This window comes from Branchiostoma belcheri, unplaced genomic scaffold (assembly GCF_001625305.1).
Source record: "Branchiostoma belcheri isolate BF01 breed outbred unplaced genomic scaffold, Haploidv18h27 scaffold247, whole genome shotgun sequence".
Lineage (NCBI taxonomy): Eukaryota > Metazoa > Chordata > Leptocardii > Amphioxiformes > Branchiostomatidae > Branchiostoma > Branchiostoma belcheri.
Window position 1 is genome coordinate 109,192 of NW_017803851.1, and position 12,433 is coordinate 121,624.

Below are 12,433 nucleotides of genomic sequence, written 5' to 3' on the forward strand. Positions count from 1 at the left end.
GTTGATGTAACTTCATGTTTAAAGTACTTGTTATAATTAGAACGGTTCTGCCAAACTACTGTTAAGTGTTATGAAGTGCAACATAAAACATTTTATAGGTGGTTTTCTTTAAGTTTCCAAAACGTTCCAAGGCAAAACTGTAGCAGTTTGAACAAATGTCTGAGCTGAACTGTTAACTTTTAAAGAAGCACAAGTGCAAATCTTTTTAACAGCGAATGTTATCAAACTGCTCAAGTAATTTCCACTAGGATACTGGTTGCAAATATGATGAACTTAATATCAGCTATTCAACTGTAAAGATTTGAACACGTCATCTCTACTGTTAACTCAAAAATAACTTAAATTTACAAAAAAAATCCTCCTTTATTTCCAAAAAGTTCTAAATCACAAGCTCCTAGCCAACAGAGATGACCATTCATTGCTTCTTTAGAGATAAAATCCACCATGCAGCTATTTCACTTGTCTAACATTCATAGAGGCACTATCAAAGCAATTGGCACCCACTACATCTGAAAGTATCGCCATCATCGTATCTTCATCTTTGGCAGATATAAAATCATCTTTGATAAATCATATGTGCTATCTTTGATAAATAATCATATGTTGATCTCGAATATAAAGACACTGCCAAAACGAATCGTGTAGCAAACGAGCTGGGTGCTGAGACGAATCTGCTGCCAACGAATGAGCAGCTCATGTCGCTGTGAGCTGCCAGAGATCTCGGACTGATCAATCACCGCCCTCTTCCAAAGGCCCCTTACTCACGGCTGTAGGAAGAATAACATTTTCCACAGGCTACTAATAAAACTTTTAGCTTATTGATAGTGATTTAGCTGGACTAAAGCTTTCAGGAAACAACAATTTGAAAATTTCTATTTGTAATTAGGCAAAATTAGACGTACTCCTCCAAAAAATTAATACAATCTAATAAAACGGCACAATAAAGCAACCAACAATATTCAGTGGATATCAAAAAGAATCAAAGTTTCAATTTACAAAATGGCTGCCGTGGTCTCACACCTAGGTTCCGCTGAACTTTGACCCACCTGCAGGACTTTTTGTTGCGCAAGAGCGGCTGGTGGTGGCGCAGGGTGTCCAGAGAGTGGTGCCACTGCCAGCAGGAGGGGCAGTAGTACCGGAAACAGGACATCTCGCGGCAGAAGAACGGACCTGGCTGCGAGTTGCAGGTGTTGCACAGGGAGTCCTCCAGGTACGGGTCCACCTGAACCTGTCAAGCAACCCATTAATCAACTAACCCTCAACCAATCAGACCATTGGATTCTACCACTCACAAATTTTAAATTTCAAATTTGAAACGTCTTCATTCTAAGATTTATAGATTCACACATGAGTGCATCGCCAACAAGCACTTTTTCATTTTTTTTTTGCAAAAATATCTATAGTATGAATGTAAGTACAAAAGGGGGACTACAAGATTATGAAATGATCATAAATTACCAACTTAGCTTGAAAACACAGCATGTGAGTAGGGGTAAGTCTTTCACAAAACTTTCTACATATCTAGAACTGCACTGTTGCGCTGAATGTCAATGGATGGAGTTTCAGCACCTTGAATTTTTGAGTGCACGTTTTCTGTTTCTCTTTGAATATTTTGCCCACTTTGTCAAGTTTAACCCAAAATTGAGGATTATCTATAATTCCACAGTAACACTAGGAAAGTCCTGACCTTTTTGGTGAACTTTGGAGTTTTAATCTCAATGAAAGCTGCCTGGACGGCCTTCATGTAGCTCTTGTGGTTCCCAAAGGTCACTCGGCCTGACCCTGAAAAAAACAAGTTATTTACTTATTTACCAAATTACCACACATTGTGGAAGGCTTGATATAACAGGTGACTATAATCTTTCAAGATGTTTACCCTTAGACCAGACTCTAAGGTTTGAACACACCGGGAAGAACCCTTTTTCGGTGAACCAGAACACTTCAAACTTTTGGTCACTTCTACATTATACATATTCATGACTAGTCTTAGGCTTGTGTTATCTTTCAAATTTTGGCTTGAATTTGATGTGTTGTGGATAATGTTTAGGTACTCATTTTCACCAAGTGAGGATATAAATATGTGTGTGTGTGTGTTTCTGGAGTGTCCTATTCACGGGTACAACACAGTGGCTTAGCAGGGATTCGAACCCAGAACCTTCAGATTCTGAGTAGATCAACAAGAGCCATAACCACAAGACCACCTTGCAAAGAAAGTCTCTTACCAATAGGGTACTTGTGTTTATCAGTATCAATCCCAGCGTACACCACTCCGCCGAACAAGTCGTTCATGATGTTGGCGAGCCTCTCTGCGTTCAGCCTCCCGTGCAGCGCCCCCACGAACACGGTCTTACCAGGATCCAGGCGCTGAGACGGACAGCGCACGTAGTTGCTGTCAGAAGTGACCCACGGTATAATCTCTACCTGTTTATTAATAAGTGGAAAACGGCCATATATCAAGAAATGTAAGCCCATGCCAATTCAATGGATCCTTGGTTGCTTTAAAATTCCAAAAAATCGGATAACGAACAATGGATCCTTTGCATCTGTATGACACCCAAGGTGTACTGCCACTGCCATGACCAGCACAGACGGAAGCCATAGAACAGCTCACAGCCCTCCCCTTAGCTGTAATGTGACAAAAAGGGTTGCGCACATTCATGTATATGGTAACAGAAGTCCAAACCAATCAATCAATCAAACCCATCCTGGTATGTAATTGTAACATGATGTAACCCTACACTAGTTACCACGGAGACAGACGTCTTGTTCAGGTCATTGACCTGATGTGTTTGGCACGGAAGAAGAAGAGGAAACATAGCACAAACAATATGTTTTTCTTTGGTAAACATAATCAAATATCTAAAAGCAGAACTGACCTTCTTGCAGCGCAGGCGTCTGGAGGAGATCTTGTAGAAGAACTCCCCACCGTGGCTGAATTCGTGCGTGCAGGCCTGGAGCAGCGACTTCACCGCCTTGTCCGACTCGAACAGCACGTACACGTAACCTGATTTGGAGGGGCACAGGTTCATATTAAGTCTGTACAGTCTAACCTGCCGATAGTCGCCACTGAAAGGCCAGGATAGAACTCAGGGTTTGACCACCACTCGCCAAGCCCAAGGCTTTAAATGCGGGGCTCCAAGCATTGGTGCAGGCAAGATGTCAAATTGTAAGGGGGCCTACATGCCATTTTCCGTAGAGTATAATCGACCGTTTTAATTCTACGTAGAGCGTACTCCGACCACTCTAATTCAAAGTAGACCGTAATTGGCTCATTTTATGTGGAGCGTAATTCACCGTTTCATTAGACATCATGCATTGTAGCTACCCGGAATGCATTGTAGAGCGTAATCGAGAGGCTTCCTGAATTCAGCGTAAATATGTAGCCGGCTCTCAAAGTTTAGCATAGAGCATTGTCAGGACCCCCCATGCAGGCCCTCTTATAATTGTTGTGATCTAAGTGTAAATAAAAAAAAAACTTATACAAAGTGTATCAAACCCGATAAAGCTGAAAAGTTGGGATAATTTTGAGATCCTCACCTTTTGGCGGGTAGCGCGGGTGTTTGTTGTCCTTTCCCGGCCACTCCACATTGATTGGTCCAAATGGTTTAAAGGCAGCCTGGAGTCCAACTAGGAGGAATGAAACATAAGGACTGAGATTAGCACGGTTCCTATCAACTTGCACTTCGTATGTTAAGTAGAATCATTCCTCCTTATAAGTATATCATACAAATTGGTCTAATGGTCTAAAAATAGTCTGGAGACCAAACTAGGATGAAAGAAATGTTTGGAGTAACGTTGACACAGTTGCTAGGAATTGACACTTTGACTATTTGCAAGGATCATTCCTTCTTATCCTTATGTCCAGCTAGCATTACCAATACAAAATTTGGGTCCATTTTTTGTGGAAACCAGTCCATAGCTTATTGTGAATGTTTTTAGATATCGGCATTGTCCAAGGTACTGAAAGGCATTCCAACAGAACATTTTGTCCCACCAAACTAAGAACAATTGTGACAAGCAATGCCTGTATAATCATGGTTGTGTAAAACCTAGTACAAAAGGTAGAGTGTGACCAACCTTCAGTGATATCCCAGGGGACGCCTCCTAAGAAGACCTTAGGTGAGTAGATGGGACACTTGTGTTGGCGCATGGGCAACTGTCCGCTCCAAGTACAGGTTGGCTCACACATCGCTACATACAACAACAAACACCAATGTTAGAAGCAGTTTTCGAAATGCAGACTGGCGCACTAGCAATTGCAACATTATTTTCTTGTGTGTAGTTTCTCCCTGACTCAGGTAGCGCACCACGCAACCTGAAAATATGTACAGCTAAACTCAAAGGTGCACACTGTGCTACCTGGCTCAAAAAAGTATTTCAAACACTGTGTAAGTTTAAGAAGTCTCCAAAACAAAAACAATCAAGCCTTATTTCCTTTTTCCATGTAACAAGTTAATACTATATAGCTGTAAACTGACATATTCACATAATTTTCTGAGGATTTCTAAGAATATCACTCATCAAACGAGGATGGTGTCTTCTTACCAGCAGCGTTTCGATACATTCTGGCGTCTCGTTCGATTCGGCGATCGTACAAGTGGCTGAATCCTTCCCCGCCTAAAGTGAGGTCAAGACGAGCAATCTTTAATTGTAGAGCCAAAAAAATAATAATTTCATTCAAAGCTAAACCCTTCTCTAAACCCTGCCCGGAAGTAAACATTGCTTGACCAAACTTATGTGGGATATATGGGATTACGAAGTCATGGGTTCGATTCCAGGATGGTACCAGCCGGAAAGAAGTACAGAGATGGATCGCTATGGCGACGGCAGCAATGGATCGTCTGGATAAGACCCGGAAATCCAACAACATCAGCTTTGCTGTTAAGCACAAGCTTTACAAAGCCCTGGTAGTGTCATTTCTTACTTGTACGGATGCGAGACTTGGACGCTACTGGCAGTGACAGAGCGGAAAATCCAGGCCTTCGAGATGAAGTGCATGCGGAGGCTACTAGGCATCTCCTACCGTGAACATCAGACAAACAAGCATGTGCGGGAAGTTGTGCGTAGTATCGTCGGCCCAAAGGAACCACTGCTAGCAACAGTCAAGAGACGCAAGCTACAGTGGTTCGGCCAAGTGACGCACCATGACAGCCTGGCAAAGACAATCCTGCAGGGCTACATGAAAAGTACCGTTTTTTCATCTTATATGTTCCCAAAAGCTATATTAAAGTACCGTTTTCGTATCGTATTTGTTTGATAAGAAAAAGAACTTATATATACAGCGCTTTTCTGTCTTGTAAAAAATCAATTTTATTTGTATGGGTAAATGTCGCTCTGTTATACATGCTTCATATTTATCCCACATCTCTTGACGCACGCAAGTACAGAAATTGCGCGTTGTTGTATTTTACGGCATTTCTACAAACATGGATGTTTAATCTTTCTCTATGCCATTGGGTATTATATGTTCCCAAAAGATATACGCAATGTAGCGTTTTTTCAACAAAGATACGGCATGTTTAACCCTTCTCTACGCGTGTTTAAGCGAACGGGGGAAGATCTCACCCCCTTTAGCTTATATGTTCTCAAAAGTTATATAGAATGTAAAGTTTTTCAACAAGCATACGACGTGTTTAATCCTTCTCTACGTGCACTTAAAGTGAACAGGAGAAGACCTCCCGCCATACGTTTCCCAATCTATATGAAAGGCAGGGCCTGATGAACCTTGCTTTGATCTGTTTTGTGACTGTGATGACGTTCTGTATTCAAACTGGCAAATATTGTTTCTCCGTTACATACTACCTACTCAGCGGTGGAATTTCTAGGCGGACAAGCCGGGTGTGAAATTACGAGACCGTTTCTTGTGGGACTAACAGTATCTGTGGTGTGCCGGCAAAATGCGGTGACAAGGCACGGTGTTGTGCAAATGTAAATTTATTCACTGTCAAGCTGTGAACAAACAACCCAGGCATTCCTTATGCAAGATAATTGCCATATGGGGTATCACCTCTGCCATGTGACAGGGCATTATCCAATGACAGACAACAGTGGAATTTTTTAAATCTACCGGATATGCAAGAAGCAAGCATTTTGCGCCGTCTGTTCGAAAGCAAGTACATGACGGAAGATTGGAGCCGTTTCAACCCACAGGCTATGGCCGAGATTCAGTTAATTTTACCACCGGAATCCCGACGGAACGGACGCAAACCCAGGACACACGGCCAGAATGCAGTACAAGTTGATATAATGGATTGGGTGGACATACCTGGAACCAAGCACGGCACAGAAGAGAACATCACGACCGTACAATACTTTTGTTTCGTCCTGACTGGTTATAAAATGGAATACGTTGAACAAGAGCGAGATCTTTCCTTCGCGAGTCATATCCGTGTGTGTTCGTGAAGCGCCAAACCCTCCATCGGCAAAAACCCTCCCCCGGCGGCAAACTACTTCCGCGGCATAACTCTTTTCTTTTTCTATTCAACATCAATCACAAGACGTGGTAATGACAAACTCACGTTTTTTCAACTTATTTTATGCCGCCACCAACGAAGAGGACAAACGCATGAACAGACATGCTCATTTTCACCTGAGCTAAGTGAGGAAAGTCGTGTAAAGTGCCTTTCCCAAGGGCACAAGATAGGTGGCATGGGCAGGGTTCAAACACGGGACCTCTTGGTTCAGGGCCTAACACGCTGCCGCTAGGCCAAGAGACCCCATAACTGAAGTTCTCCATCCTATGTGCGCAAATATACAGTCGAAACAGTGCATACTTTGAAAGCGTGTAATACCAATGGCACATTTTTGCGACGGGAAAGTTTTCCGTCGTAAGTGCGTGGATATACAGTCGACACAGTGTCAAAAATGTGTCATACGATTGACATAGTCTTCGGACGGAAAGGTTCTCAATCATAAGCGCGTGAATATACAGTCTTAACTGTGCATATTTTTAAATTATCTGCACTCTCAAACTGTTGACACAGTTGTCTTTGAAAGTGTATCCTACGAATAACTCAGCTTTCGGAGTGCGTGAATGGACAGTCGAAACATTGCATGCTTTTAAAATACGATTGACACAATTTCCGGAAGGGGAAGTTTTTGTCATAAGTGCGTGCCAGCTATATAAATGAAAAACTCAATATTGTGATCAATATTTCTTTAACGTTGACTTTATTGTCACAAAAAATGTATACAGGGACTTCCCATACATGTCCAGTATCAGGGTGAAATGGCAGAAGTTGTCAGAAGTTAACATCAGCTTACGTCATATGTAACTTCGTGCTTTTCCGTATTTTGACTCTACTGTCGGCCTGCTATCGAACGCATCCGAAGTTGTCCGAAGTTATGTTATGACGTCATCCTAACTTTAGACAGTCTCCTGGGAGGTGGCAGAAGTTGTCGGAAGTTGTCTAAAGTTATGACGTCATACTAACTTTAGACTGTCTCCCGGGAGGTGGCAGAAGTTGTCGGAAGTTGTCCGAAGTTATGACGTCATCTTAACTTTAGACAGTCTCCCGGGAGGTGTCCGAAGTTGTCGGAAGTTGTCTGAAGTTATGTTATGACGTCAACCTAACTTTAAAAACTCACCCGGAGTATCAGGGTGAATGGTATGAAGTTAAAATCAAGTTACGTCACACGGTAAGCGAAATAACTTGGTACGTAGGGCCGTGTGAGTGTACGAAGTTAGGAGTGTCGTGTTTTCACGACAGTTCACTTTGCCTTTGGCACACCATGAAAACCATGATACTATCAATGGTGGATGTGGTTGGCGCTTCTGTTGAAATCAATCTTCTCGTAAAGAGTACTAAGCAAGCGCCGCACTAGTCCCAGATCACGAATATCTACTTGAAAATATATCCATTAACTTGTAACATGACTTCTACGCGCGAAAGGCACGTTTGAGATGTCAACATCTGGCGTCATTTACGTTGTAATTCGAACTGGCCGGTAATTTGAATGTGATTCTATAAGTGTGTCACTTGTAATTCGAACCGTGGAGTGTGTTCTAAACGGTGTCACTTGTAGTTCAAAACATTTACCTGGCGGCAAAACCATGTTGTGGTAATCCCACGACGGCTGCGTTTCTGTCCGAGTCTCTAGACTTTTAAATCGGGAAATTACCGACAATATGTCGTGCAGTAAATCATTCAAAGTGACCGATCAGCATTCGTGTTGGAAAGTGGATTTTTAGTGGAATTACTTCCCAAACGAGTTTGTTCTGGTGGGTTTGCCGTTTTTATCATATTTCAAAATCTTTTACATCATATTAGGCGAAATGTTTGAAATATTTACCTGGCGGTTTGATCATAGTCGCTACTATCGGAGCGGACGTAAACTGACCAGCATAGTAGCCAGTCTATGGATCATCAAGGACAACGTGCGAAGACGTCGTCGGGTAAACTGAACGCAACAAATCTTCAGGTTAATGATAAAGTTACGTCAGTTTTTCATTATGATAATGGTCTTGGTGGTGATCGTCCCCACGTGATGATTGCAGACGCGTTAGGCGCCCCACCAGGAATCAAACTTTTGATAAACAATATCACGGATTCTGAGAAAATATAAAATAATATAAAAAAAAATGTTAGTTCGTCTAACATGACTCCAGCAAAAGCTACAACCTACAATACGTTAATAAACATTTTCAATGTTGCATTTAAATGGAACTTTTTTGCTTTCAATCTTTCCATCTTCGACTTCAGACAACTTTGGACACCTGAAGTGTCGGAAGTTACAGTGACGTCACGTAACTTCAGACAACTTCGGACAACTTCAGACACCTGCCACCCTACCCCACAAGTGTCTTAAGTTACAGTGACGTCACGTAACTTCAGACAACTTCGGACACCTGACACCCTACCCCACAAATGTCGGAAGTTACAGTGACGTCACGTAACTTCAGACAACTTCAGACACCTGCCACCCTACCCCACAAGTGTCGGAAGTTACAGTGACGTCAGACTTTAATCCCGATAACACCCAAAACCACTCGGAAATGGTCGTAACCTCGGACAACTTCAGACAACTTCTGCCACCCTAACTTCTGCCACTTCACCCTGATACTGGACAATACTCGTACATGTGTCATTGGAATGACTCAGCAGTCTAAACAGTGTATACTTTGAAAGGGTGTCATACGAATGACACAGTTTTCGGACGTTCTCCATCATAATTGCGTAAAAATACAGTCTAACAATGTGTATCATAGGTATGACACAGTTTTCGGACGGTAAAGTTCAAGCTCCATCATAATTGCGTGGATATACTGTCAAAACAGTGTATACTTTGAAAGTCAGTTTTCGAACGGTGAAGTTCCCCATCATAATACAGAAAATACAGTCTAACAATGTGTACTTTGTTAGTGTGTCATACGAATGACACAGCCAGCTTTCAGGCGGTAAAGTTTTCCGTCGTAAAGACCAAGGTTGGAATATAAAAGCACCCAATAAAGTCGGGTACTGTAAACTCTCACTGCTCATTCTGCAACTGACAGCCGTGGTGAACACATGGGGAGAGCTAGGCTCAGAAAGTATACCAAGTACACCTCTTCTACACTATGTGGAGACATGGATATGTACATGAAAAGTACATACATGTATCATCTTTTACTAAACAACAAGAATATAGAGTAATAACTACACAGGCAGGTACAATTGCAATCCTGGTAAACTGGGACTTTAGCTAGTCAGCATTTCAGACTTGGATTTTAATATATTGCAAGAAGCCACCAAAAGTGTTTCTACATGTTTCTACATGTATATTTGTTAATAAAGAACTATCAATGGAAATCTAGTTTGGCTGTGGATAGGACACGTGAAATTTGTGATTACAGATATAAGTTTTTGAAACAAACATGGAAGCTTGACAGAGGCTCATCTCTGCTGAAATTGTTCAAATTGGAAACTGTAGGCCCTTGTCTTGTATAACGCCCGCCAAGTGTTGTGACATGGATGGTGCTTAAGTTTGCTGCAACTGTCATTTTTCCTTGTATGGCAATGTTTTTTCAACTAGCGGAGATAAACAGAACATTTTTCAAAACTTCAAACGTCGGTTAATATGCAAATCACTGTCTGCCGTCTGCTGCCATTGTTTCCACTGGCAGTTGGGTTCAGACTCCCTGTGGCTTATAATCCATTTATGATGCCTGGAGGATGTGCAGGGTCAATTTAGCTACTATATGCTCACAGGGGACAGTATCTTTATTGGTGGAGGACCCTGTTCTCCATCATAATTGCGTGGATATACTGTCAAAACAGTGTATACTTTGAAAGTGTGTCATACGGATGACACAGTTTTTTGAACGATGAAGTTTCCCATCATAATTGTAAGAAAATACAGTCTAACAATGTGTTCTTTGTTAGTGTGCCATACGAATGACACAGCCAGCTTTCGGGCGGTAAAATTTTGCGTCTTAGTGCGTGGATATACCGAAACGGTGTATACTTTACAAGTATGTCGTACGAATTACACAGTTTTCAGACGGCAAAGTTCTCCATCATAACTACGGGCCCAAACCTCTGATTTCTGGTTATGACAGTACTAAATGTAACCTGATGTTTAGCCTTACATCTAGCATAACTACCATGATGAGGGGCCTGCTTACCGATAGTGGGGTTACAGGGCATGCTCTCTACCAGACGGTCAATGATCGACATGGGTGTCATGACGCAGGACAGAACCTGCAAAGCATCCTGGGTAGGAGGCAGGGCGACCGCCATTCCACCAAAGGGCTGGAACTCCACTAAGGAAAATCATAATTCCCCAAATAGTCAGGTCAGGTTTCAATCAAAAGCCCTTACCTGATTATACCGAAAAATCATAACAACACAAAAATGCTTTTCAAATGTATTGGTTTTACTACTGGCTGTTTTAGCTAGATGCTGCAAAACATCCTTTCCCATTTATTCAATTGAGACTGAATTAATTTCACAGACACGAAGAGTACAAGACTTACAGTTACAAGACACGTCACTAAGAGAGAGGCCTGCCATTGCATCAGTCAGGACTGGGTTGCCGGCAGTGGAGACTGGCATGTCTGGAGCTGGGGAAACAAAACACAAACACAAATGATTACACTTCATTTCTTTCCACCATTCTTAATTGTCCCATCCATTCCTTGTTTAATCCTTCATGCTATCTAATATTTATGCTGACTTCTTTGAGTCTTTTATCAATAACTTAACCCCTCTCAGTGTGTCGGCAAATTACAATTGTGGTTGAAACATAGCTTTCAGTAACTATTCATTCATTCATTCATTCATTTATTCATTCATTCATCGATCCAACCATTTTTTAAAACTTTTTAATGGCACACAATAGTGACCAATGGCTCATAATAGTGATCAATGGATCACAATAGTGACCAAAAGGTCAGAACAGTGATCAATGGATCACAATAGTGATCAATAACTCAATAGTGATCAATGGCCACAAGACTGATGAACGGCACAGAACAGTGACCAATGGCATACAATACCTGACCATTCTTGATCAGTATTGTATGCCATTGATACCACTGATATTTCATAGGAAAACTCCCTATAACTTTGTTCAGGAGTAACATATCCAAAAATGGGGGTTGGCACAGATGAAACAATAACAGCAACAGATGTATCAAATTAAGAAGGTTAAAAAATTTGTCTTTAACCTCCTTGATCAGATACAATAGAGGGAATATTTTTAGATAAGGGATTGTTTGGTATTTCTGTCTTTAAGGTCAGTTTCAAACATACTAAAGAGGTCAGTGATATACAGGTGTGGGTTTTTTCTTAGCCATACTCAAGTCTTAAAGATTGTCCATTTGGCTACAGTAATTATAAATATTCTGTTCTTTAGGTCTTGAGTAGTTAATGACTGATCTGTTTTTCCAAATACAATCTCCTGGTAGGTTATTTTTGTGTCAGGGATAGGTACAAGGTTATTTACAGAGTCCCAAAAATTACCTAGTCTTTTACATCTCACAAACATATGTTCATAGTCTTCATTACTTCCAAAGTTACATAGTGTACATGTTGAATCAAATAATTGTCAATTATCATCTTTGATACCCCATTAGTGTAGATTGTGTGCACATTGTAATATTCGGTGTAACAGTTTGTAGTTAAGATCTGCTAGCTTCGTGTCTTTACAGGTCTGAGTGCTTAATAGACACCAGATTTTTTCCCATTTAAGTGTAAAAGTTGGAAATTGAGCTTGCCATTTTTTGTAACAGCTTGGCTCCTTGGTATGTGTACGTATAAATGAACTATATATGAATTTACAGATGTTTCTGATGAAAATTTCCTTACATGTTTTACCATAAAAAATGTGGGGGGTCAGGGTGCTAAGATTTGATGTTTGGCAGGGGATTGGGCCTATGTGATTCCTAATTAGATTCTTCCATGTAAGAGGTATAGCATGAAACAGTGTTACATATTCTATGATACCATAAGGA

At 41.2% G+C, this 12,433-nt stretch overlaps 1 protein-coding gene across 1 annotated transcript in view; it reads right to left on the reverse strand.

Annotated features, from left to right (window-relative positions):
* LOC109471304 (cytoplasmic polyadenylation element-binding protein 1-like) overlaps positions 1-5,016 on the reverse strand; it is an 11,265-nt gene extending 6,249 nt beyond the window's left edge. Inside the window, exons 1-8 of the mRNA XM_019770597.1 lie at positions 4,953-5,016; positions 4,546-4,617; positions 4,078-4,191; positions 3,538-3,627; positions 2,877-3,004; positions 2,223-2,421; positions 1,688-1,782; positions 1,047-1,228 (exon numbers count right to left, since the gene is read on the reverse strand). Coding sequence (XP_019626156.1) covers positions 1,047-1,228; positions 1,688-1,782; positions 2,223-2,421; positions 2,877-3,004; positions 3,538-3,627; positions 4,078-4,191; positions 4,546-4,617; positions 4,953-5,016 — 944 coding nt within the window. The remainder of the gene's footprint in view (positions 1-1,046; positions 1,229-1,687; positions 1,783-2,222; positions 2,422-2,876; positions 3,005-3,537; positions 3,628-4,077; positions 4,192-4,545; positions 4,618-4,952) is intronic.
* Between the last annotated feature and the right edge of the window lie 7,417 nt (positions 5,017-12,433).